This window comes from Sapajus apella, unplaced genomic scaffold, assembly GCF_009761245.1.
Source record: "Sapajus apella isolate SASKATOON/1434 unplaced genomic scaffold, GSC_monkey_1.0 scaffold47, whole genome shotgun sequence".
NCBI classification, from domain to species: domain Eukaryota; kingdom Metazoa; phylum Chordata; class Mammalia; order Primates; family Cebidae; genus Sapajus; species Sapajus apella.
The window spans coordinates 4,020,925-4,048,534 of record NW_022436987.1 but is presented as its reverse complement, the minus strand read 5'-3'; the positions used below and the strand labels follow the sequence as shown (position 1 = coordinate 4,048,534).

The 27,610-nt window shown below is 45.7% G+C and overlaps 1 protein-coding gene across 4 annotated transcripts in view; it reads left to right on the top strand.

The window, feature by feature from the left end:
- The window catches only part of TRIM66 (tripartite motif containing 66), a 42,700-nt gene extending 15,296 nt beyond the window's left edge, over window positions 1-27,404 (top strand). For 3 of the 4 annotated variants that reach the window (XM_032240674.1, XM_032240673.1, XM_032240675.1), the window contains 13 exons: window positions 1,430-1,547; window positions 3,446-4,347; window positions 6,011-6,172; window positions 19,889-20,404; window positions 20,566-20,758; window positions 22,235-22,295; window positions 23,432-23,606; window positions 23,932-24,218; window positions 24,692-24,818; window positions 25,138-25,212; window positions 25,627-25,779; window positions 26,194-26,412; window positions 27,127-27,404. In XM_032240674.1, the coding sequence (XP_032096565.1) occupies window positions 1,430-1,547; window positions 3,446-4,347; window positions 6,011-6,172; window positions 19,889-20,404; window positions 20,566-20,758; window positions 22,235-22,295; window positions 23,432-23,606; window positions 23,932-24,218; window positions 24,692-24,818; window positions 25,138-25,212; window positions 25,627-25,779; window positions 26,194-26,412; window positions 27,127-27,186 (3,048 nt within the window). In that variant the 3' untranslated portion in view covers window positions 27,187-27,404. The remainder of the gene's footprint in view (window positions 1-1,429; window positions 1,548-3,445; window positions 4,348-6,010; window positions 6,173-19,888; window positions 20,405-20,565; window positions 20,759-22,234; window positions 22,296-23,431; window positions 23,607-23,931; window positions 24,219-24,691; window positions 24,819-25,137; window positions 25,213-25,626; window positions 25,780-26,193; window positions 26,413-27,126) is intronic. The other variant, XM_032240676.1, reaches the window with a different exon arrangement.
- Window positions 27,405-27,610: the final 206 nt, after the last annotated feature.

The window sequence follows — 27,610 nt, the reverse complement described above, 5'->3', positions numbered from 1 at the left end:
GATCCAGCAAAGTAGAAAGGTCAAAAGCTAGAATCAGGAGACTGAGGATGGGTGGTGAGGAAGTAGAGATGGAAGCGAAAAGAAGAAAAATAAAAACATAGCCTGAGAAGATGGCAGAGTTGGGGGAAACTTTTTTTTAAGACTGGAAAACATCTGCACACATGTATATGGGAGAAGAGGCTGTGAAGATAGAGAGAAGGGGTGTGTGGTGGGGTGAGTCCACTGAAAAAGCAGGAGGAAGGATCTAGAATGAACTGGTGGCCTTAAACACAAGGACAGTCCCTTTGTCTAACATGGGAGGACAGGAAGGGGACAATGTTGTAGTTAAGTTTGAGGTAGAAGGGATACAAGTTTGGGGTAATTTGTTCTTTATGGTGTCTTTTTTTCTCTGTGAAATGGAAGGTGATAATTTCTTTATGGTGTCTTTTTTTCTCTGTGAAATGGAAGGTGATAATAAGAGGGTTAAAACATTGGTAAGTAGCACCAAAGTAAAGATTTTAAATAGTCATTGAGTGCAGTGGAAGAGAAAGATGACAAGAAGTGACAAGATAAAGGGCTGAGGGGTGCTGCTGAAATTAATGATCACTGAAATGGCCACAGATAACATGGCTTTGGTATGGCTGGATTGCCTAAGGGTAGGAGTTGGCGATGGGGAAGGAATTAGGACACTAGTGATGTCATTACTATAAATGACAGGAAGCTGAGGGGTACTGTGGACTGAAGGAGCAGGGCTTGGAGAGGTTGAAGAACATACTCTGAAAGAGCATAAACTTGTTATGACCAGGATGGGTTGTTGGAGTTCAAAGGTCTCATAGGTAGAATGGTTCTAAATGATGAATAGGGTCTAGGTATGGTGACTAAACTGAAAACAAGTGAAGGTGGTTTCATGCAAGAGATCAACGAAATAAGAGGCCAAGATGTTAGTTGGGACATTAGTTAACTAGAGGATGGCAGGGTAAGTTGGAAACTTGCCAAAGCCCTAGATAAATAGGAGAGTTAGTGACAGGAAATAGATGAAAGTGATGGGAGGGGAAGAGGGCTGTTGAATAGGACAGAAGGGTGTTTTACCTGTAAGTGGAAGAACAGCAATGGGGAGCTCAGAAAATGTCTGCCCCCACTAGGCTTTTAAATTGAGGTGATGGTAGAATAATAAATGGAGCTGCCAGTCAAGGTTGTGAAGGAGAATGACAAATCACTTGAGGCCTGAAAAGGATAAGAATGTAGGCATTGCAGAAGCCTTGATAAGAGAAAAGGGATCAGCTGGGAGGATGAGCAGGTGCCAAGGTGCACGAGAATGAGAATATGGAGGATAACAAGAGGTTAAAGGGCCATGACTTTGAGCCTTTCAGCCTGCCCAAAGAGTAAGGGAAGGGGAGTTGTCATTTAGGTGCGAGATGCCTAAATAAATGACCTTTGGTGCTGTTGTAAGATTGTGTTTCAGATGCAGCGATTGCTGGAGACAAGTTGTAACACAGATCCTGGCTCCCCTTGGAGTATCAGATTCACCTGGGAGCCTAACTTCTGGACCAAGCAGCTAGCTTCTCTTGGTGAGCTTGTGCCCACCCACCCAGGCCCACCCACCCTGTGGGCTTTGCCCTAATTGCTTACTTACTTTACTTACTCTTGGTGCGGAAGAGAAAGCACTCCCTAAGACTGCCAGTGGTCATGAAATCATTAAGCAAACCTTTTTTTTTTTTTTTTTTTAAAGGGAGGTGGAGCGGTTGAGGAATTTAAATAACAATGGCAATATAGGGCTTTATATCAGGACCAGTTGAAATCTGAGTTTACCATTCTGTATAAATGTCCTGTTACCTTGGTTTTGTTGCTGAGGGGGAGACAAGACAGTCACCTTGCTCTCCAGAATGCTGTGTGGCAGTACAGATGAATGTGTGTCTCTGTGGTCACACAAAAGTACACATGTGTGGGCACAAGCAGGGGTATCTCTGCAACAGTGAGACTGTGTGTGCATGTGGGTGTGTTACACAGACATATCCTTTTGAGTTGAGATGTAAGCAGATAATTCATGGCCTTGTGCATTTTACTTCCGTGCTGCAATCATTTGTTGGCATTCAGTCTTTAGGCAGAATGTAGACAGCTTGAAGTTGTGCCTGTGTTGACAGACTAACGAGTTTGTTAAACTGATGGCCAGCTGCTGCCTTCATTTGAGGCTGTTAATCTTACTGAAAGTTTGTTGAAGTTGGCAAAGTGACAAATGATATGTAGGTTTATTTTCCGCTTCCCTCTTTCCTTTGATTTAACTCAGCAGACCTTTGATAGCCACCTACTCTTGTTTAGGCCCCATGCTAAGCACTAAAGAACGAAAGGTGAATAAAACACACTTTCTTTAAGGAACTCAGACTTCCTGTAAGCAAGCCTCATCAAAATAATGAGATGAAGTAGCTAACTCATTAGACTGAAGAAGCTAACTCATTAGACTGAGTTAGCCATAGATCCACTCATGCACAAGGGACCTAGAGACCTCATGGGGCAGTGCCAGTACCTGGCACTGACCTGGTGTATTAGTCTGTTCTCACATTACTGTGAAGAAACACCTAAGACTGGGTAATTTATAAAGAAAAGAGGTTTAATTGGCTCATGATTCTGCAGGCTGTAAAGCAAGCATGATGCTGGAATCTGCTCAGCTTCTGGGGGGGCCTCAGGAAACTTATAGTCATGGCAGGAGGTGAAGATGCGCATCACATGGACAGCAGCAAGAAACAGAGCAAGGGCGGAGGTGTTACACACTTCTAAACAATCAGATCTCATGAGAACTCTGTCACAAGAATAGCACCGAAGGGATGGTGCTAAACCATTCATGAGGGATCTGTCCCCGTGATCCAGTGACCTCCTACCAGGAGCCACCTCCAACACTGGGGATTACAATTCAACATGAGATTTGAATGGGGATGCAGATCCAAACCGTATCACCTGGTATTAGAGCTTCCCTACTCTCTTCCATCCTACTTACTCAACACACAGTTCCCCATACCTTGTTCTGGTTCCCCACACACAAGTATCCGGGGACTTGTTCATTGGTCCCAGACATCACTGTCTACCCTTTGCTACTTTCCAGCATATTCCTTCCCCACCCTAAAGTTGATTCTTTTTGTCAGACTCTGATTGGGTCATTCTGTTAAAAAAAATGAGTGGGTGCTGTTTGAGAGAGCTTATGGTTTTCCTAGTGGGACAGAAACAGAGTCAGGACAGAGCATCTGGTGAAAGCTGAGCTAATTTTTCAAAAATTCTGTTCCCCCAAAGCAGCTCCATACAGGTGCTATTACTGGCAGTATTCTAGACTGAGTCTAGGAGATCAGGGCTTGAATTTCTTAATCTCTGTGCCTGGTACAGGATTGTTGAATCAGGTCTTTTTGTCCCAGGAGCAGGAAGTAGCAAAGTGGGAGCAACTTGAAAAACTTTTGAAAAACTCTCTATTCTGCATTTCCAGGCCGCATAACTACTGAAGGCGGACAACTGCCCCGGGCAGATGCTCCTGCTTATGGAGGCTTACAGGGGCCATCACCCTTTTATCAAAGCCACCAGTCTCCAGTGGCTCAGCAAGAGGCTCTTAGCCACCCTCCACACAAGTTCCAGTCTCCAGCAGTGTGCTCCTCATCTGTGTGCTGCTCCCACTGCTCCCCAGTCTCACCTTCCCTCAAAGGCCAGGTCCCCCCACCCAGCATGCACCCAGCCCACAGCTTTAGGCAGCCCTCTGAGATGGTGCCCCAGCAGCTGGGGTCTCTGCAGTGCTCTGCCCTGCTGCCCAGGGAGAAAGAGCTGGCCTGCAGCCCTCATCCACCAAAGCTGCTGCAGCCCTGGCTGGAAACCCAGCCCCCTATGGAGCAGGAGAGCATGCCCCAGCGGCTGGGGCAGCAGCTGACTTCCCAGCCTGTGTGTATTGTCCCCCCACAGGATGTTCAGCAAGGAGCCCATGCCCACCCCACCTTACAGACACCCACTATCCAACTCCAGTTTGGCCACCACCAGAAGCTGAAGCTCAGTCACATTCAGCAGCAGCCACAGCAGCAGCTGCCACCTCCAACACCTCCCCTACCTCCCCAACAGCAGCCACCCCCACCTCCACCTCCATCCCAGCATCTGGCTTCTAGTCAGCATGAGAGCCCTCCTGGGCCTGCCTGTTCTCAGAACGTGGACATAATGCATCACAAGTTTGAGCTGGAGGAAATGCAGAAGGACTTGGAGCTTCTTCTCCAGGCTCAACAGCCCAGCCTGCAACTGAGTCAGACCAAATCTCCTCAGCATCTGCAGCAAACCATTGTGGGGCAGATCAACTACATTGTGAGGCAGCCAGCGCCTGTCCAGTCCCAGAGCCAGGAGGAGACCCTGCAGGTAAGCGTCAGGGTGACTTGGCATGGATACTCTGCCCATCCTAGGATCATTCAGGGAACACAGCCTCCCTGGAAACAGGGCGGTATACAGGAATACAGTTACTTCACCTTAGAGCAGCCTCGAGCTCAACCCTCACATTTCAAAACTACCCTGGGCCCAACCTCCCATCTCTGAAAAGCTCCAGAGAGCATAGTACCCAGTCCCAACTTAGATCTACGCTCAGTTCTCTCCAGAGTAGCTTGGCTTTGCCATCTTCCTGGATGACAGTAGGGACCCTGCCCACCGATGGTACCTTCTGAGCCATGCTGAACTCCTGCCAGTGCCAGAGCAGAAGGGAGGCTGTCTCTTATCTTGTCATATCCCTAGATCCCTTGCCGGACCTTAGGAATCCCAGACAGGGGGAAGGGCAGAGCTTAAGGAGTAGAGTGAGGATCCATGTTAGATGCTGGAAGGCAGCACTTTTATAATACTGCACAGGTATAGACTTAAACTTTTTTACCTCTACTAAGCTGGGAATGTTTGTTTGTTTGTTTGCTTGTTTTTGAGACAGAGTTTCGCTCATGTTGCCCAGGCTGGAGTGCAATGGCGCGATCTCAGCTCACTACAGCCTCCGCCTCCTGAGCTCAAGTGATTCTCCACCACTACGCCCGACTAACTTTTTGTATTTTTAGTAGAGACAGGGTTTCTCCATGTTGGCCAGGATGGTCTCGATCTCTTGACCTCGTGATCCACCCGCCTCGGCCTCCCAAAGTGCTGGGATTACAGGCTTGAGCCACCGCGCCCGGCCAAGCTGGGTATTTTTTATATGCACCATATCATTTATCCTATCAACAATGTTGTTTGGTAGGCATTACCATCTGTGCTTTATAGGTGTATAAATCGGAGTTAGAGGAGGCTAGCAGTCTGTCTACATATCATACAACATTGACAGGTAGAGCTAAGACAGATCCAGGTCTGCTGACATTTCTGTAATGCCACAGAAGAAGTCTTCTTCTCTCTGTAGGAGGATATTGGATGCTGCTCCTCTTTTTCTCAGTCAAAAGACAGTTGAAGAGGTGCAGTTTGTACCCCTGGGATCTTTGCTGCCTTTCACATCTTCATTCTTAGCTCTTGATTTTCTTTTTTACCCCCAGAACATCTGTTCTATCCTCTTCTCTCTACCCTTGTCTCACTTTTTCCATGGTGGTATCCCCTTTAAATCTGTAATCACATTTTTATCTTCAAAGCAACTTTACAGATTTTTACTTTATTATAGAATATAAGGCTTCACATTTATGCTTCAGTACTGGCAACTTCAGATCATGCTTCAGTGTCTTCCCCTGAGGCCCAGTCTTTTGAGGAGATATAGAATAATCCGTGTGATGGCAGAGAAGGGTCTAGGGTTCATAGAGGGCCACAAGCTGAAATGTAAGTCAAAAGTAGGTTATGATTGCTAAAGTGAACATCACAAAATTAGCTCAAAATTCTATCCTAAGACTTTTGCACTAGCATGCAGTCTTTGGAAAAGTTGGGATAAGAGTATTTTTGTTTTTGGAAAATAAGCAGTCCACAGTATGTAGGTGGTAATGATGGGCAGGGCAGGGTGGGTTCTAGCCTTTGCTGCCACTGCTGCTGCTACACTCTCTGCAGTAAAACCCACCCAAATTCTTATTTTCTTCTCCAGGCTACAGATGAGCCTCCAGCATCCGAGGTCTCAAAATCGGCTCTCCCTCTTGACAAGAATACTGCTGCTGCCTTGCCCCAGGTGTCTGGGGAAGAAGCCCCTCTCAGTGTCCCCCCAGTGGACAGCACCATCCAGAACTCCTCTCCAAATGTGGTGAGAAAGGTACTAAAGGAGCCTGTTTTCCCTGACCACATGGAACCCACTGCTGGCCAAGGCCCCGGGCACCTGGAGGAGGATAGGGTTGGGGGAGGAGTGTCCCTGTTCCATCCCTGGATGCTACACAGCTCTGATTCATGCCTTCTCTCCTAGTGAGTCAACAACATAGATCTTCCTCATCACCCATTTCCACTCCCCCACACACGTACAATGGGGCCTACTGGGCTTCATGCAGAGTGGAAGGGGGAAGGGAAAGAAGGCCAATTTATTAAACACGCACTCTGTGCTTGGAACCGTGTATGCTGCTTCACGAGCATTAACTCACCTCACCTCCAACAGTTGTGGAAGTGAGCATCCCCTATAGTATAGCTAAAGAAACTGAAGTCCAGGGCCCTACAGCTAGTAGAAGAGAGAGCTGAGGTTTTTAAACTGAGATCAGTTAGAATCCAAAGCTTGAACTTCCCTCTGCAATGAAGATGGGGAAAATATTTTATGTGGCCACAAGAACCCAGAGTTGGTCGACCTTAAGATTTGATTCAGTGAAATTTGTTGGGTGAGTGGTCTGCAGCGATGTTCTGCAGAGGTAGATGAGCAGCTGAGACACTGAGATCTCTTGAAGATGAGCTCTTGGAGACCTTTCTGTCCACCCACCTACAGCTTGCTGAAAGTGCTCGCTTACCCTGGACATAACCCAGAATCCTACAAATCCTCAACTGTCTATTCTCACTGCTGCCCCTTCACCCCCAACTCCTGTCATACTTTTAGCCGGAGCCTTAGTGCTGTGCCATGTCCTCCACCCATTTTTCCTAGTGCCCCTTGGCCCTGTTCCACTTACCCAATTGCCTTCTGTGGCCTGCTGCCCTCAGCCCTCCAGTGCCTCCACCCAGCCCTGGACTTGAAGCTCTGTCAGATATTCTGAACCCTCCCTGCCTGTAGCCTTGGCCCTGTTGCATCCCTCTGGCCCTGCAGCCCAGCTATGCTGGTTGCTTAGTGTACCTGCCCCTCACCAAGTTTGCCTAACTGTACCATTGCAGTGCATGTCTTAAATCAGTCAGTCTCAATAATATTTGAGAAGAGTTTAGAAAAAAGAAGGAATGGCAAAAATGAAATGTCAACTTGGAAATTGCTAGTGATTCGAGGCTTTTTGTCTGTTCCTGTCCTACCCTGTTGAAAATGGCTTGGTGTAGAGGCCCTTGAGGTACTGTAGATTGGCCCTTTGTGGCTCTTAGATGTTTAACTTCTTGTATTTGGGCCAGCCACCTAACCATTCATCCATTTGTTTATTCATTGAATGTTTTATATATATAATATACATATATACATATATATATATACACACACACATACACATATATGTTTTTATTTATATATGTATGTATGTATTTATATATACATTAATCTCCAAGTATGTGCCGCATATTCTGCTAGGTGCCAGGCATACCTTGGTGAATAAGATAGTCCCATGGTGGAGATTACTGGCTGGTAAAAGAAACAGTTAAGCAACAATAATAAATTGTGGTAAAGTGCTGTGATTGTCATTGTGGTACACCCCAGTGGAGCACCAAGCTCTGGGAGAGGGGGCTGTTGACAGAAGATTTCTTAGAGGACATTATTTTAAGCTGACATTTCAAAGAAGAGAAGTTGGGCTAGTAAAGGGTAGAGGGATAGAACAAAGAGTCAAAAGGAATGGCAACTAGGAAGCTTCAGGAGTGAGAGAAAGCCTGGGGCAATTAGGGGGGCTTCAGATAATTTGTAATTTGACTTGATAGGATCACGAGATGCACTGGGGAATGAGATGGATTGAAACCAGAGGGGTTATAAGCCTTGTAAATTATACTTTAGGGTTGGGATTCAGTCCTGGGGGCTGTGAGGAATAAATAAAGGACTTTCAGAAAGGGGGAACATGGTTTGAATTAAATTGGAAAGATCACTTTAGCTGTAGTAAGGGAGACCAGAATAGTACAGAGGAGGAACAGCAGGCTGAATGAAATCAATAGCAGTGGGAATAAAGAGGAAGCAAATATTTCAAGAGATATCAGATCATAGTAGTCCTAGTCTTAGTGTCTGATTGATGATAGGTAAGGCAAAGAAAGCCCTTTGGCTTATCACCCAGGTATTTCCCCATGTTCCCATCCCAGTGGATTTGTCTTGACCCACTGGGATAGGAGCATGGGAAAAAGGGCATATTTAGGGGAAGAAGTTAAGTTTTGAATTATTGATGTTCTTTTGTGGAGGACACATTAGAAGATAACCTGAAGGCAGCTAGCTCTAGATGTCAGTAGTTCAGAAGCAAGCATGAGAATTGCTGTGACCCGCCCAACAGGTTCTTCCTGCCTGCTGCACAACTGAAGACTGTGGCACTGCAGTAGAGAAAGAGTTTAGTTGATGTGAGGCTGGGATTTTTAAAAGGCAGTTTGGGGAAGGGGTGGCTAGAAATGGGTGCTTGCTGCTGATTGGTTGGGATGGAGAGGAAATTATGGGTGAAAGCTGTCCACTTCAGCTAAGTTGCTTCTGGGTGGGCCACAGGAGTGGGATTGATGGGTCTGGGTAAAGCCATGGATGTCAGACATGCTCAGAACTTGAAAAGATATCTCAAAAGACCAATCTACAGTAGGCCCAAGAATGATTAAGGGAAAGGCAAGGGTTGGGGTGGGTAGGTTAGATCAGATCTTTTTCACTGTCACAATTTTCTCACTGATATAATTTTTGCAAAGGTGGTTTCATTGCCAGTGCTCAGTTGTAGTGGAAGCCATGCAGAAAATGCTGCTTCTCATTTGATGAGGTTAAGTTCTGTTCCTATATACAGAGCAGAGGAAAGGAGCTGAGCCACATGCATGGAGTCAATGATGCCTGTGTGAATGGCCCACAGGGTTCTCTCAGCAGCAAGGGGTGCTGCCCTCTTGTGTGACTGCAAGTTGGCAATGGGGTTAGCAAAGGTCCTAGGAACTCTAACTTCTCATTTTGAGCTTGTCCTGCCCCTTATTAAAAGGGGTTCCTGTGGCGGTTTGGAGGGTCAGATGGCCTGGCATTCTTCAGGTGTTTCATAGGCTTTTCATGGCTTGAACTCCCAGAAAAAGGATCCTCAAGTTTGTCATCCTGGTTCAGAGGAACCTTTGGGTCAGCAGAAAGAGATCAACCCTGACAGTGAGAGCCACTGGTTGTACACAAAACTACTGTAATAAGGAAAAGGGCTTTGTATTTGAGGGAATTTGTTGCCTTGGAGCTGAGATTGGGCAGGGTAGAGGGCATGAAGCTCAAGGATAGCCAACAACATTTTGATAATACTTTGTATAGTATCATTCTAATTTTTTCATAGGTTTTTATGTGGATTATTTCATTTTTATCTCTTTATCCTAGCAATGCTATGAGGAAGTCTCTTTCTTATTCCCCTTTGAAAGATGTGAAAACTGAGACACAGAGAGGTTAAGTGACCCACCTAAGAGTTATGCAGCCAACCCATTGGGCAATGTTAGGACCAGACCACAGGTCCTTGACAGCTCTGTGTTCAATGACTAGGTTAAATTGCTTCTCTTTCTGCACCGCAGTGGGAGAAATAGGATTCCATTTGGCCTCTCACCTGCTGTATTTTCCTGTCTTCGTAACCCTCGAAGTAGCCTGAGGCCTTGCTGGGGAGAGGTCTTAGGACCCAGACTAGTTTGGTATCAGTTGTCTTTATCCAGTAAAGGTGTTTTGGCCTCCAGCCCACTCCCAGCCTGGCTGGCTTGTGAGTGCCAGGAAAGTCAGAAGAATCTATCTGAAAGTCACAGACCAGAAGAATCTGTGGCACCAGGCACCTTTCTATGAGTTCTACACTGACTGTATATCACCATAAGAGGACTTTTGGTGAAACAGAGCATCTGTGCACAAGTACCTTGGAGCTGGTGCTAGTCTGGTCTTCAGATTGCTGCTGAAAATGAGATGTGAAAGTTTTAGAAAGAGTTTTCTAGTGGCTTAAGCTCTGCAACCCCTTTTGGATGCATTTCGACATTTGTCTGGCACCCGCTGTTGCCTAAGCTTCCTAATCTTGGTCCAGCCACTCTGAAAGAAAGACCATGGCTACAACCCTACAACAACAACCCTTACATCTCAAGTGAAACTGGGAGACATTTTGATGGCTTCATTTCACGCTTCTGAACGAGTCAACTGCTGAAAAATACACACAAGCATTTCCTTAAAGGAGCTGGCCAGGCACGGTGCCTCACACCTGTAATCCCAGCATTTTGGGAGGCTGAGACAGGCTGATTGTTTGAGTTGAACAGCCCAAGACCAGCCTGGACAACATGGTGAAACCCAGTCTCTACAAAAAACACAAGAAAAATAGCCAGGCATGGTGGTGCGTGTCTGTGGTCCCAGCTACTCAGGAGGTCAAGGCATGAGAATTGGTTGAGCCTGGGAGGCAGAAGTTGCAGTGAGCCGAGATCGCGCTACTGCACTCTAGCTTGGGTAACAGAGCAAGACTATCTCAAAAAAATAAAAAGCTCTCATGGAGTCAAAGCTGTAGGTGTCACAGAAAGCCGTATCTGGGTCCCAGTTCACCTTCAAGAGGGACTTTTCTTCTGCTGCTCATAACATAGCCCCAGATCTTCAAGAGAGGACTTCAAAGCCACCAGCACGCTGCTTATGGCTTAGGAGTCTGAGATGTATTTCCAGTAAATGATACAGAAGCGGTAGGCATTCCTGTGATCTAGATTATTAAGAGTGATACAGAGAAGTAAAAGATAATGACTTAGGCAGATAATATTTATACCATTATCAAAGCATTTCAGTATCCGATCTCTTAATTTGAGTCTTATAAAAACTCAGTGAGATTTACATTAACCTGTGTAGGAGGAAATTAAAACCCAGAGCTGGACGATGACTTGTTTAAACTCATTAAACTCTGGTAACTGTGAGAAAATACCAGGCATCCTGCCTCCATAGTCTCCAAAGCTACTGCTATGGATCAGATTGTGGATACTCAACCTCAGGAACAATCGCTTAGCCCTGGCAGCAGTATTCGCTCACGTGTTCCTGGAGCCTGGTGAAGTTTTCTTAAGGCACAGCCTGCGTCCTGGTCAGCGTCTGCAGAATTGTACACTCTCTCTACTGGGGAGTCAGGCCAAACACTCCCCAAGTCTGGCTCCTGAACTTAGCATACTCTAAGAAGCCTGTCTCCTTACTTCTATCCTGATTTCATTCACCATCCAAGCCTAAGATCTTTGTCTAGGTCTCCTGGCCCATGAGAAATCAAGTTCTTGCTCCTATCTGTTTAATAAGACAGAATAGTGTGTCAAGTGTTTTAGAAGTACTCCCGTTCAAAATAATGTTTTAAGTCAGTTTCTTACACTGGCCTGGGCAAAATACCTCTGACCAAATTCTCCTGAGTCTTCCAGCCTTGGGGTTTGAGGATTCCACTCATCTGGCTTTCACTTCCGACTTAGTAGAATCCATTTACTCCTTTCCCCTTTCTTCAGCCTCAGACTCTGGGATCCTCTTTGCTTCTCTGTCCTCCTTGGATTATCAGGGTACAGGGCACTCTTCACTTCTTCTCTCTTCACCGCCCATGAACCTTTTCCCATTTGACTTTACTAAGTTATCATATATTTGCATAGTTACATTGATAGTGACAGCTTTAAATAGTACAAGAACTTTCTGTTAAGAAACATTCATTGTCAGCAAGAGCAAGAACTTTGCCATTAAAAATCAACATGTGAGGGGCAGGGGCTGTGGCTTATACCTGTAATCCCAGCACTTTGGGGGGCTGAGGCAGGTCGATCACTTGAGGTCAGGAGTTCAAGACCAGCAGCCTGGCCAACATGGTGAAACCCCATCTCTACTAAAAATACAAAAATTAGCTGGGCATGGTGGTGAGCACCTGTAATCCCAGCTATTTGGGAGGCTGAGGTAGGAGAATCACTTGAACCCAGGAGGCAGAGTTTACAGTGAGCTGAAATTGCCCAAGTGCACTCCAGCCTGGGCGACAGAGCAAGGCTCTGTCTCAAAAACAAACAAACAAAAAAACATGTGAAACTACTTACTATAAAGGTTTGCCCCTTCCTCAGCCATCTGATTCTGTTGTTTAAAGATCTGCTACTGTTAAACCAGTCCACTTAGTCTTGAAGCTGTTGAAGCATTCACTTTTTTTGTTTTTTTGAGACAGAGTCTTGCTCTGTTGCCAGGCTGGAGTGCAATGGTGCAATCTCAGCTCACTGCAACCTCTGCTTCCCAGGCTTAAGCCATTCTCCTGCCTCAGTCTCCCAAGTAGCTGGGACTACAGGTGTGTGCCACCACACCCAGCTAATTTTTGTATTTTTAGTAGAAGGGGGTTTCACCATGTTGGTCAGGATGTTCTTGATCTCTTGACCTTGTGATCTGCCCGCCTCAGACTCCCAGAGTGCTGGGATTATAGGCATGAGCCACTGCACCTGGCTAATTTTTGTATTTTTAGTAGAGACAGGGTTTCACCATGTTGGTCAGGCTGGTCTTGAACTCCTGACCTCAGGTGTTGCACCTGGCATATTCACGTATTTTGAGGATTTAATTCATAAATCTGTTTTCCTCTCTCTTGTTTCCTTAGCTAGAGTGAAGGCCTTCAGTGTGTTTCCAAGGTACAACTCCCAAATCTTTGGCCTCTTTTTCTATTGCATATTTACACAATGGTCAGTTTCTGATGACTTTAACCACTAGAACAAAAACCTGAAACCAGAAGTGTCCAGGCAAAGCTTTGGAGCAGCAACAAAAACAGCCCATCACAAAACCAATGCATTGTGTTCTGTAGGAGATCATAAACTCACATGTGGGTACCTAGCCAGTGTCCTTGATCTAGCGAGCTTAAATATATGGTTTTCTTGGGAAAATTTTAGTTTAACTTCATGATAGTAGTAAGGACAGTAGAAGCAGGGAGTCAAGATTTCCATAAAGGCAGCTAAAAAAGGAGAAGACAAGAAACATCACCTGGAAAAGTGCCATGGTATGAGATCATTCTCTGAAAGAACCAGCTAAGCCCTACGTTCTTAGAAGTTCCCAAAAGCATCACTGAATTACTTACTTGTTCATCAAAATTCCTTGATACCACTAAGAAATGGTCTCCTTAGGCTCCTTAATGCTCTGTTCAATAAGACAGAAGAGTGTGTAAAGTGTTTTATAAGTACTCCCATTTGAAATAATGTTTTTAAGCCAATTGCATTTTGTTATTGAAAGAGGTATGTTTCAGATAAATGGAAAATTAATTTATGTGGAACACCACCCTATCTGCACTACTTTATACCCAGCAATATTATCTTTATGTAAGAACCTGAAATTCACATTAAATTCAGGGCATGTGCACTAAGTGTCTGTTTATTGATTTCTTAATCACTGCTTACTAGGGTACTAGCTTTCTAACTACTGGCACAGAATCAAGACCGGCCAGCTGGTTTTCAAGACGGGGCCAAGATTCCTAGTCTTGGACCTATATGAGCTTGGGAAATCTGGGTAATCACTCTGTGTCTCAATTTCCCTTCCTGTTGAAATGAAAGAGCAATGTTTTCTCTGAACTTTGACAATACCATGTGGCGATCATTAGAATAAAAATGTTAACACACTGGACTCTAGAAACGCATCTGAATGGTAAGGGTGAGGAGAGAGAGAGAAGGCATCAGGTAACAGAGCACAGATCAAGCAGAAGTCATGTTAGACAGCTACAGGGTCACATAGGTGACTAGTAGCAGAGGCTGAAAGTCAGATAATTCAGGGAGGTTGTAGGTCAGGCAAGTTGTCAAGTCAGGTGGTAAAGACAGGTAGGTTAAATAGGTTAATTGAATCTATTAAATAAATAGGTGAGGTAATTTCAGGTAAGTCAGACAGGTGGCAGACAAAGATAAGGAGACAAATAGCTAAGAGGCAAGAAGAGGAGAGGGACGGGGATAGGAACACAGTTTGGGGGAAGGGAGATGAGGAGTGAGAGGAGATGCTAGTTAAGGGAGGTTAAGAGGGGGCTCTGTAGCCTCAGGGTTGTCTCCCTTCATCCAAAGATGACCTGAACAGATTATTATAGTGAATGTGTTTTGGCATTTTGACTCTTCCTCTCTGAACTAGAAAATAGTTTAATTTCAGTTGTGAATCCCAAAACAAACCCTTTCCTTCATGAAATCTGGAGGTTTTGTATGTGAAGATGAAGTCAAGGTGTCAGTTACATAGTTGACAGCCTAGAAACCTCAGTGATAATCCTCCACAGACTTTCTGTAGCTAGAAATATACCTTTACCTCCTGTCATTTGACCTCTGAACAATTCTGGGGTCTAGAGGGCAGGTGGTATCATCTCCATTGACAGGTAAGCTGCCTTCTACATGGGAGGCACCAAGTGTCAGACCACCTGGCCACGTTCTCAAGCTGTTCTTCAATCCCATCATGCTCTCAAGAAGCGCTTCCCCTCCTCCCAGACCCTGGAGACTCAGTCTGCTTTCCTTTCTCTGAAAGTTGGCCCTACCCTTGCCCTACCCATCTTGTAGCACTGGCAACAGACTCGAATGGAAGCTCTCAGCTCTTCTTTTCCTTTTTGTACATGAAATAAGTATCTTTTAATATTTTATAATCCTTTAGAGAGCCAATGAAGTATAAAAATAACACATAGCATATATAGGTTTCAGAAATGCCATTGTGTCTATAGAGCCTGTAAAAATGGGGTTGGGCTGGCTTTCTCACAGCCCCCATGGAAGTTTCCCAGGTTCTTGTTACGACTACCAGAGCTTCACCCCCTCTCCTAATAGCACTGGCCTCCTTGGGATTGGCTGTGGTTGTGGAAAGGAAAGAAATCAGTCAAGTTTGCAATATCTTGGGATGTATTTCTGACTCATATTGTCTTCTAGGCATTATGGGACCAGGTTCATCAGGTTCACCTCAAAATAAACTGTGACGGAGTTTCCGCAATTTTTCCACAGCTCAGTCTGCATGTCTTGCTCTCCCCTATCATTAAGTTAACTCACATATGCAATAAGTAATTAGGACAGGAGAGATGATATCCTACAAATGTGATCTCTACCCCTAATCTGGGAAGCTTTGTCCTTGGGAATTTTATCTTGTGCATATCTTGTGACATATGGCATCTGACCATTATTATTTAGGTAGTCTCATGTGGATTTTAGTGCTCTTACTGCTTGGTAGCAAGTTTCTCACTAAAAAGAGACATCTGTATAATTCTCAATGTTCAGCATGGGTAGATGAAATGAACACCAGAACTGCACTAAATATACATGTCAAATAGGGGGAAAGGGGAAAGAATCTAGTGCAAAGGACTAGACTGTCATATATTGAAAACAAAATGAAATAGTCACTGGGTATTGTTATTTATAGATAAGGAAATATAGAATATTATAACCCTATGGTAGTACATAACCAGGACAACAAGGAGACATTAAGGGATGCAGTCCTGGGCATGTTTGAGATAGCCATTTTCTTTTTGGCCTTGGTCTCTTAAGCTGGGCTCCATTCCTAGTTTTCCCAATTTGGTTTGAATATTCTTTCCACCTTGCTTTTCTTCAGCCTTTCTTTTCTTGGCCCTTAGACTGTAGAGGAAATTGAAGATTTTTAAAAAATTGGACACTATTAAACTACTAAGGAAAATATAAAAAGCATACTTTTCTTTGGAGAGATGAACAAAAGATATTTAACTCATCTGTGTTTAAAATTCAGAATAGAAAATATAAGCTTTACTAAGGCAGTTAAATAATAAGGGAAAGAGGTGGGGAAAGAGGAGAAAGAAATGATAAAAAGAAAGCAGGAGAGGAAGAGAGAGAAAGAGCTCATAAGAGAGAGAGGGGGAGAGAAGGGAAGAGAGGGAAGGAAAAGAAATAGAAAAGAATGTGAGAGATAGTGAAGGGGAGTAAGCCCAGAGAGGTATAGAAGGGGACAAGTCAAAATTATGTTGTAGCTTTGGTACCAAAGATGTGGATTCTTTTTTTTTTTTTTTTGAGACAGAGTCTTGCTCTTTTGCCCAGACTGAAATGTAGTGGCACAATCTTGGCTCACTGTTGCCTCAACTTCTGGGGCTCGAGCAACCCTCCCACCTTAGCCTCCTAATAATCTGGGACCGCAGGCCCATGCCACCATGCCTGGCTAATTTTTCTATTATTTGTGGAGACAGGGTTTCACCATGTTGCCTAGGCTGGTCTTGAACTCTTGGGCTCAAGCTATCTGCCTGCCTTAGTCTCACATAGTTCTGGGATTACAGGTGTGAGCCACCATGCCTGACCATGATATGGATTCTAAATCTACAAAAAACCTACATCAAATCTACTTAGTGATGAAATATTGCAAAGATCTTCTGAGATCAGGAATGAGACTAGGATGGCTGCTATCACTACTTCTAGTCAACCTTGTACTGGAAGTCTTAGCCGGTGGAGTAAGGCAAGAAAAACAAATGTAAATTTAAAAAGAAAGTAGATTTACCATTCAGGATGTGCATGGTGGTTCATGCCTGTAATCCCAGCACTTTGGGAAGCTAAGGTGGGAGGATGGCTTGAGCCCTGGAGTTCAAGACCAGCCTGGGCAACATAGCAAGACCCTGTCTCTACAAAAATTAAAAAAAAAAATAGCCAGGTGTGAGGATATGCACCTGTAGTCCCAGCTACTCCAAAGGCTGAGGTGGGAGGATTGCTTGCTTGAGCTTGGGAGGTCAAGGCTGCAGTAAGCTGTGGTTGTGCTACTGCACTGCAGCCAGGGTAACAGAGCAAGACCTTGTCTGGAAAAACAAAACAAAAACTTACTATACATGGATGGATGTGATTTGTGTGCACAGAAAATCCAAAAGAAAATCCCAGAATGGGTTGGGTGCGGTGGCTTACGCCTGTAATCCCAGCACTTTGGGAGGCTGAGGTGGGTGGATCACCAGGTCAGGAGTTCGAGACTGGCCTGGGCAATATGGTGAAACCCCGTCTCTACTAAAAGTACAAAAAAAATTAGCCAGGTGTGGTGTCTTGCCCCTGTAGTCCCAGCTACTCAGAAGGCTGAGGCAGAAGAATTGCCTGAACCCAGGAGGTGGAGGTTGTAGTGAGCAGAGATCGTGCCACTGCATTCCAGCCTGGGCGACAGAGTGAGACTCTATCTCAAAAAAAAAAAAAAAAAAAGAAAAGAAAAAGAAAATCTCAGAATGACTTTAGCAAGGACTATACAAAGTCGATATTCAAAAATTAATTGTATTTCTATATATAGTTCACACACAATAAAGAAAAATGGAAATCTACAAAATTATGTTTTACAATAACAAGAAAAAACTTAAGATGCCCTTCTGAGCCTCATCAAGTGTAAAAGTAGGTATGCAGCAACAATAATACAATAAAAATAATAGCAGCAGCAGTAGAAACAACTGGGGTTTATTGAGCATCGATAGTATGCCAGGTATTGTTCTAAATGTTCACATAGACTTTTTCTTTTAACTTTCTAACAACCCTTTAATGGTTATTGTGAGGATTAAATAAAGTAATATATGTAAAACATTTAGCACATTGCCTTGCATATAATAAATTCTCAATAAACTTTAGCTGTATAAAAAATCATTAGTTTAGAGAGACTCATAGCCAAAGTTGTCAGTAGACCTAAGTAAGCTGCTGTTCATTTAGCTAAAGATTTGTAGAATAAACAGTCCTGTATTAGTGTTGTTTCGAAATTTCAAATAGCTCGTTAATTCATTTATTCATCCAGACACTGCTCTTGGGTCTAGGAATACAGTGAGTAAGCAAAATAGATAAAAATCCGTACTCTAATGGAGTTTACAATTTAGTAGGGGAAACAGACATTAATCAAATGATATCATGGATTGTGGTATGAGGCTGAAAGTACAAGTATCAGGCATCTGAGAGGATGAAAGCAGGAACCTGGTCTGGACTAGAGAATGAAAGACTTTGTGGCAAAAAATGTCCGTTGAGCTGGGTTCTGAAGGATAAGTGGAACTGGGCAGGAAAAGGAGAATCCTCTATGCAGAGAAAGCAGTCCATCTGAAGGGGGTGAGGGTAGTGGATGGAAGGAGAGCTTGGTATGTTGCAAGAACTGAAAAAAATGGCTGGAGTTCTGAGAATGAGGAGAGGGTTATTGAATGTGCTATAGCTACAAAGGAGGACAGAAGGACAGAGGACAGGTCATCAGGGCCTCGGGAGTCTTGTTAAGGATTTTTGCAGTTATTCTAAGAAGAATGGAGTGCACTGCGGGGTTTTATGAAAAGAAATGATGTGATCAGTCTGTGTTTTGAAAATATTTCTCCATTGAGGAGGCTACTACTGTTGTCCAAGGAGATGTGAAAGTAGGTTAGGCTAGGGCACCATCAATAAAGGGAAGAATTGGTGGGTATATCTGAGAGATATGTAAGGGGTAGAATTGATGGGGCTTGGTATTAGTTTGGGTGTGGCAGGAGGGATGCTTCACTGATGCCTCCCTCATAGGATCTGACTTGCAGAACTGGATGTCTTGGAGTGACTTTCACTGAGATGAGGACAGTCCTCATGGCAAAATAGCTTTACTGACTTTATATTGAAACTTGAGAAGATATTTGAAGTATTTATTTTCCTGTGAAAATTTGAATGGGGAAAGAAATGACAGGTTCAAGACACTGATTTTGGAAACTTAGATAGATATGTCTAATCCTGTTATCCCTTTGTTTTTCAAAAGATGTCAAATTGTTGTATATTTAGTCTTTTTTTTAAAGGGCAGGAATATGAAACTTCTACATTCCTGATACATATATACATTCTTTATACATTTAGAGTCAGTCTCCCTCCCTTTTCCTAAATCTGCCTCTTCAATCTGAACAGCGGAGTGGATTCAGTACATAAATCTGTGTTCCACTTCTTTTATCAGCCTCTTACATCTCCTCCTTAGGTCACCAAGTAGTTAAATGTAAGAAAATAATTTTGGAGTTGGAACATTACTGCCTCATCCAATGATTGTACAGACTAGGTGATATTAAGATTTAGCTGCTTTGAAGTTCTCTGCCTTTGGTTTGGAATATCTTTAGCAGGTATACTAGGGCCAGAAAAGACCTTCAGATATCTTGGTTAAAGCCTACGTCAAATGCTGGTGGTGCTTGGAGTTGATTTGAACAAGCTCATAAGAAGGCCCTGGAGTTGACCCAGGTTCCCCAGCACTGATTGGAACTTTCTGATGGCATTCTCTCAAGGCAGGTTTGAGGCAGATAGAAGTCTGAGCCTTCTCAACCCCCTGCTACTTTTGTATAGCAGAAACTATTGTATAGCACCCCTTGAAGGGAAGAGGAGCCACTGGCAATATAGTCAGAGGGGAGTTTGAAATTAGAGGACAGTCCCACAGCCTGACCCTTTGGTTAGGTACAGGACTGGGGTGAAGGATGTAGCTGATTCTCTCTCTCTCTCTCTCTCTCACTCTCTCTGTCTCTCTCTCTCTGTGTGTGTGTGTGTGTGTGTATCCATGCCTCAGGTCAGGCAGTAAATTCTCTTTCTCACTCTTGCTGACACACACACACACACACACACACACACACACACACACACACACACACACACACACACACACACACACGGTCCTCTGCCTGTGCCTGTCTCTCTGTGTCATAGCTTAGCAGCCTCCTTAGTGTTGGGAAGAGGAACAGGGCTTCATGCACTGCCTAAGTTCCTGGCAGCTACCAGACTCTGAAGCCAGAGTGGAATTGGAGCATGGGAGCTCTTGTGGGTTGGGTCTCCCCTCTCCCTCCCTCCATTCCCAGCTAGCAGCCTGACTCTACCCTTGTCTCTCTTCCCGCAGCACTCCACCTCGGTGAGCATCATGGGGTTTTCCAACACTCTGGAGATGGAATTGTCATCTACCAGGTTGGAGAGGACCCTAGAGCCACAGATCCAGAGTGCGAGCAGCCTGACAGCTGGCGCTTCCAAAGCAGTACCAAGCCTGCTGAGTGCTCCCCCCAAAACAGTGTCCAGCCTGACAAGTGTTCAAAACCAGGCCATGCCCAGCCTGACAACCAGTCACCTACAGACTGTGCCCAGCCTTGTGCGTAGCACATTCCAATCCATGCCCAACTTGCTGAGTGACTCCCCCCAGGCTATGGCAAGCCTGGCAAGTGATCACTCTCAGGCTGGGCCCAGCCTAGTGTCTGGTCACACCCAGGCTGTGCCAAGTCTGGCAACTTGTCCTCTGCAGAGCATCCCTTCAGTGTCTGACATGCAGCCAGAAACCGGGTCCAACTCTAGTTCTGGCCGAACTTCAGGGAGCCTGTGCCCTGGAGATGGGGCTGAGCCCTCCCTGGGGAATGCTCTGTGTAAGGTAAGTCCCAGGGAGATGCCATTCAAACTTCCTTTGCTCAACAATGGGCAAAAGGTTGGCCACTAAGACCCTTGTTCTAACCTTAGCTTAACAGTCCTTTGACCACCAATGGCAACTGTGTCTGAGTTCTTTGATTCTTGTTGACATTTCACTTTTGAAAGATGGAAAGTGAGGATTCCACTCGCTTCACTGACTCACTGGGACAAGGTCCCATAGCCCCTGGTCTGGATGCTCACAAGGACTTGGTCATCCCCTCAGAACTGGAGGAGCCAATTAACCTCTCTGTGAAGAAACCTCCACTGGCACCAGTGGTCAGCACATCTCCAGCTCTGCAGCAGTGCCAGAACGTAAAAGGTGAGACTCAAGCAGCCTGCCCTTCGTGTTGGCCACAGACTTGAGCAGATGGACTCAGCACTTCCAGGTGAGATAGAAGCCAGCAGACAAGCTCTAAGCTGGGGAAGCAGCGCATCTCTCTGAGGCCGAATTTACTTCTCTCCTCTGAAACTGTCTTAGTGACACCTGTTCTGCTTCCCTCACTGTGGCCATGGCTGATCTAGGCATGGCCAAGATTTATTCTGTTTGTAACACTCTCCATGCAAAAAAAGTCCTGGGGATCTGCATTATTCATAGGGGGAAACAGAACACAGCCCAGGAGGGCTAGCCTTGGCAACATGTTATAGGGAAAAGAGCATGTCTGACTTTGGAGTCTGACAGATGGAAGTTAGGAAACCAGTTTTCTCTCCCTCTAATCCTGGATAAGAAACCTAACCTTTAACTGATTTCTTTCTCTCTAAATGGGGCTAATCGTACCTACTTCATAGGCTACTGGGACAAGTAACTATAGTGAAATAATTTGATAACTTACTCTGAGTAGCAAGGATTTTCCTGGTACCTGACAGTAATGTGGATTTGTGTTGTGCCTCATAGTGAAGGGAATTTGGACCATTGGAGATTGGTTCTGATTTGCTTCTCGGCTTCCCATGCCCCTTCTCCAACCAGGCTAGGCTGTTTGTTCTTCTGTGGAAGGTGAGGGCCAGTTGGGAAGTCAGAAGCGACTCCCTAGTGATCATTTGGGACTTTTTCAGTTCAATGTATGATGCATGTTTAATTTATAATGCTCAGTCTCTTTCCTATACATGTAAAAAGTGAAAATGAAAGAAACAGTTTTTCTCCTTTTCCTCACACTGACTGAAAGACTAGCTGAAAAATTATTGGTTCTTATTACAACACAATAATGTAACTCTGCGTTTTATGCAGTAAAATTAAACTTTTTAGATCCTGCTTGCCCATGTACAGCAGAACCATGCCTGGTGCTGACCGGATGCTAGCTTCCTCCTTTTGCCCCACCACTGCCTCCTGCCCATCTCCATAGACTGCATACTCAGGGGAGGACTTCCTGGGAGCCCCTTGTCCATGGAGTGTGAGCTGGATTCTCAAGCAGTGCTGGAATCCCAGCACTTAGCTGAGAGGGCAGAGGCTGGACAAAAGGCCTCCTTAGAGGAGGCAATAACAGTGTACTGAGAACAAGTGATTTTTGAGCTCATGTTGAAGGTGAGAAACTGCCCATTAGTGCCTGAACCAACACTCACCTGTAGGCAGCTTCTGAGTGTTATTTGTGTTCATCTTTTTTGAAAGAAGGTGACCTTTCTCCTTTCAAGAAGGAGATCCATGGTAGACTTGTCACCACTATGAATGACTATAGTGTAGATAACAACTGTATGACAGGTGTGTGGCCAAAGGTATGAATAACAGATATAAGTGGAAGGTGTGCATGACAGGATTTGTTGTCACAAATGTGTGTCACAGGTATTTGTTTGTGTTTTGCCTTAGAGTGTGAGAATTTTGAACAAGGAACCCTAGAGCTGGATGCAAAAGAGAACCAGAGCATCAGGTAACAGACTCCTGGTTAATCTCCCCTCCCACCCATGACTTCACGTCCTGAGATGTTGGCATAGGGAGGAAGCAACCTTGACGATTTAATTGCAAGTGGAAGAAGTTTGTCTGCAACTGTCTTCTTCCACCCCTTGATCTTCAAGTGAATGTCTGGGATGGTCGTGGGAGGATGTCCTGGCTGCTGCACCATGAGGCATGCACTCTGGGTGCAGTTCTTGCACATCAGGGAGCTCCCATCTTTGACTAGGAAGGACTACACCAAAGGGCTTCCCAGTGGCTGACAGGGCCTGGCCATGCAGAGCTGGGCAGCAGGGCAGAATCTGGACCTATAGAGTCCGCATTCAGAGTCCAGGTCTGAGAGGATCTAGAGTAGCAATTCAGCTGGGGATTGTATTAGTCAGTGTTCTCTAGAGGAAAAGAACTAGTAGGAGATATATATATACACACACATATATATACACATATATGTATATATGTGTATATATATATGTGTGTGTGTATATACCTTGTGATCATGTAAGTTAATATAAACTCCCGTTCATATATATATGTATATATACATACACATATATATATACGTATATATATACATGTATATATGTGTGTGTGTATATATATGTGCGTGTGTGTGTGTGTGTGTGTGTGTGTGTGTGTGTGTATATATATATATATATATATATATGAAGTGGAGTTTATATTAACTGACATGATCACAAGGTCCCACAATAGGCTGTCTGTAAGCTTGAGGAGCAAGGAAAGCTAGTCTGAGTCTCAAAACTGAAGAACTGAGTTCAATGTTTGAGGGTAGGAAGTGTCCAGCACAGGAGGAAGATATAACTGGGAAGCCAGGCCAGCTATCTCCCTTTCATGTTTTTCTGCCTGCTTTATATTTGCTGGCAGCTGATTAGATGGTGCCCACCCAATTAAGGGTGGGTCTGTCTTCCCCAGCTCACTGATTCAAATGTAATCTTTGGCAACACCCTCACAGACACACCCAGGATCAATACTTTGTATCCTTCAATTCAATCAAGTTGACACTCAGTATTAACCATCACAGGGATCATGGATGTTTCTGACTTAGAGGTTGGGGCCAGAGGAGGATCCCAAGACCCCGGGATATCTGTCTTGCTGCAGAGCCTTCAATAGCGAGCCTAAGATTCCCTATGTGCGACTAGAGCGACTCAAGATCTGTGCTGGCTCCTCGGGAGAGATGCCCGTGTTCAAGCTGAAGCCACAGAAGAATGATCAGGATGGGAGCTTCCTGCTGATCATCGAGTGTGGCACTGAGTCCTCCAGCATGTCCATTAAGGTACCACTTTCCTCTGCCTTGGCCTTAAACCCTGGCCCAGCCTAAGAGCTTATTCTTTCTGCTACTGCCAGAATTCTGGCTCTGGGACCTTTCCTGAGTCTCTGATGGGGCTGCCGCTTTGCCAGACATTGTTCCCTGCTTCAAAGTGCCTGCGAGATGCATATTAGGAGCGAGTTGTCCCAGCATTCATGGGGCTTGCTGGTGTGGGGTCCTGGAATAAGTGGCTCTCATAGTAGGTGCACAGGGCCTGCCGGTCCCTCCCTCACCTCCCCCAAGAGCTTGTTGGTGCTGTGCTCTGGCTCCCCAGACTTACTTCTTCCCCAAGGTCAGCCAGGACAGACTGTCTGAGGCCACCCAGGCCCCAGGTCTGGGGGGAAGAAAGGTCACTGTCACTTCTCTGGCTGGGCAGCGGCCACCAGAAGTGGAGGGCACATCTGAAGAACACAGACTCATTCCTCGAACTCCAGGAGCCAAGAAGGGCCCCCCAGCCCCAATAGAGAATGAGGACTTCTGTGCTGTTTGCCTCAATGGGGGAGAGTTACTGTGCTGTGACCGCTGCCCCAAAGTGTTCCATCTGTCCTGCCATGTGCCAGCCTTGCTCAGCTTTCCAGGGTGAGTCATGCCAGTCCAGGACCATCACCTGGCTAGTAGGGTTACCTTCCAGGGATGATTATTCCAGGCCAGGCCCACAGAGCTCCCAGGATGGGCTTACTCCCCTCTTCTGGGCCTGCCTGAATTGCAGGTCTGTGAGTTGATAGGCCTGGGTGTCTTCTGCACACAGACAGGTGGATGCTTGACATTTGATTGACTTCCCTTCTACCTCTTTACTCACCTTCCTCCTGCATGTGGATTTCGTGCCTATACTCCTACCCCAGCCTCCTCAACCCCTATTTTTCTAGATTCACTAAATTCTGAGTTACTGAATTTTTTCTAAGCCTGTGGCTAGGAAGCCATTCCTTACATGGCAAGGCCAGGGACTCAGTTTCCCATGTCATTGTCCTAGTGCCTGCCCTAGGGCAGAGGGAGAGGGAAGGATGCTCTGGGCAATGTGTGGAGGCCTAAGATGGCCTCACCTGCCCCTGCAGGGGAGAGTGGGTGTGTACCTTGTGCCGCAGCCTGACCCAGCCCGAGATGGAGTACGACTGTGAGAACGCCCGCTATAACCAGCCTGGAATGCGGGCATCTCCTGGCCTAAGCACATATGACCAGAAGGTAGGGAGGGGTCTTTGGAAACAAGGTTCCCTGCCCTTGGCAGCCCCCTTCTGCCTACAGGGTCTGAGGCCTTCAGAGGGGATGAGGGGCTTTTCTGGATACCTTTCTTTGTGCTGTGCCTGACAACTTGGCCCGGGGTGTTTGGATGATTTTCCTTCTCCTGGCAGTTTTCCTCTGGCTTGGGAGACTGAGCTCTGCCTTAGTATGGCAGCTGGTAGCCTGTGAGACAGAGCCAGGGAGTTATCAGGGTCAGCATCTTTAGTTCATACTGAGGTGAGGCCAGAACAAAGTGACTCTGTTGCCAATTCTGATTTTGCAGAAGTGTGAGAAGCTGGTATTGTCCTTGTGCTGCAATAACCTCAGCCTGCCCTTCCATGAACCTGTCAGCCCCCTGGTAAGGAAGGCCGCGCTGTTTCTGCCTGCTACTGTTTCTTCTGCTCAGAGGGTCTAGACCACGGGGCAGGAGCATGGTGGTTCCCAGGCTGGGCTCAGAGCATGGCCACTGGAAGTAATGACAGTAGTAGCTTGTGGATAGTCCAGGGGACTGTGGGGCCATGGCCATTCCAGCCTCCCCAACCACAACTGCTGCTGTATCAGATCTGACTTGACAAGTGACACATTCCTCCTTTTCCCTTTCTCTTTGTCTTCTTTCTCCATCCTTTTTTTCCTGATGCTTCTCATCATTCCTCCTCCTATTCTTTTTACTTATATTTCAACTCATTGTCCATTTCTTCTTCCTTCTTATCCATACCTCCATTTCTTCTCTCACCCGCATTTGCCTCCTTTTGCTCGTGTCTCCTCCCGCAAGGCCCGGCATTATTACCAGATTATCAAGAGGCCCATGGACCTGTCAATCATCCGGAGGAAGCTGCAAAAGAAGGACCCGGCTCACTATACCACCCCAGAGGAGGTGGTATCGGATGTGCACCTCATGTTCTGGAACTGTGCTAAGTTCAATTATGTATGTCTTATCTGTTTTCCCTCTCTCCTATTTCCTCCAACCACAGGACTGTCATGGGTGGGTAGGGGTAAGAGGTTAGGTTTGGTCTGGGCTGCCATGAAGATGGGGGAGCAGATTCCAGGGACCTGCTGTGGTGGGTGTTTAAAAGCTTTCTCCCACACTCAGGCCTCAGCATGGACTCAGGAAAAAGGGGAGGTACTAGTGACCGGCCATCTGTGGCTGCCTGTTGGGGTCACTTCTGCCTTAAGAGCTACTATCAAACTAGTTATCCTGAGTTCTAGGGGAAAAAATGCCCAGTTCCAGATGCCTCAGGAGACCCTGCCAGGTTTTGTGCTCTGTGTAGCTCTTGAGGGATCTGGAAGAGATGGACTAGTAGAAACGGGCTAGGATATCATTGCTCTCCTTCTCCATCAGCCTGACTCAGAGGTTGCAGAGGCTGGCCGCTGCCTGGAAGTGTTCTTTGAGGGCTGGTTGAAGGAGATCTACCCAGAGAAACGGTTTGCCCAGCCAAGGCAGGAGGACTCAGACTCCGAAGAGGTGTCTAGTGAGAGTGGACGCTCCACTCCCCAGGGCTTCCCATGGCCTCCCTACGTGCAGGAAGGCATCCAACCCAAGAGGCGGCGACGACATATGGTAAAGAGTTACTGCCATAGTGGCAGCAGGTGGGTGGGTGATCAGGCAAGCAGAAGGGCACCCAAGCAGCAACCTAAGGTGAAGCTGTTCAGGTGGCACAAAAGACAGTGGTGATAGTGAACCCCTTCTTCCAGCCCCTTAGCCTGTAAGGAAGGCAGGGCAGTACAGGGCTCATCAATGCCAGTTACTCATGAGACTTGAAATTCAGAAAGGTACCTGCCTGCCCAGGGTAACCCAGCATTTAGCAGCAGACCAGGGCTGAGAAACCAGTTGTCCTAATAGCCAATTTGGTGCTGGTTACACTACACTGTGATTGTGATGCCCCTAAGAAGGGAATTACCTGGTCTCAGTGCCTGGTTTCTACTTGGATTTGAGAGAGAAAGGAAGAGATCTTTCTTAGCCCCTTGGTGTAGGTAAGGAAGGAGAGGTATTGCTTGCAGCAGAGAGAGCTCCTCTGATCTTTGGGCTGGTCCCACCTGTGCAGACCAGAAATGTCCATTCAGGGCTGTTTAATTCCACGGAAATGTTTTGCCTGCCTCCTGTGTGCCAGGGATTGACCAGCCATCCTCAGTTGCTTACCATACTCAGCATACAATGTTTAGTGGCTTCAGTAAGTTTTATTGCTGCATTCCTGTGGTAAAATAAAATACTTTGCAGCACTGCAATCTTGACATAACCAACATTTGGCTATTTTAATATGTATTTTTCTTTCAGGAGAATGAAAGAGCAAAGAAAATGTCATTTCGTCTGGCCAACAGCATCCCCCAGGTGTGAGAGCCAGAAGGAGGCTGCGTACTCTGGCAGCTGTTGTCCCAGCCTGTCGACCATTCCTTCCCATCTTGCAGCTTATCCTCTTCAGAATGTGGGTGGTAGATGAGTCTCATTGAACTGTGTAGTGCTCTTCTTTGCCATTTGCATCTACAGCATTTATTTGGAAGCCGTAGTGCATCCACTACAGAGAAGATTTCAGTAATAAACAGGAAAGAGGAAGGCATTCGTTATTATCAGAGTAATCGGATGTATAGGGTCCACTTGACAAGACCACACCTGGTCAGGCTTGGGAGGACCTACCTTCCTTGGTGAATTTTTTTCTGCCTGGGAAAGCAGACCTGTCTCACCTTTTAGTGTCCAGGGTTCAGGAGCCATGTGTATATCTGAACTCCTCCTGGGCTCAGAAGTGAGTAAAAGAGGGGAGAGA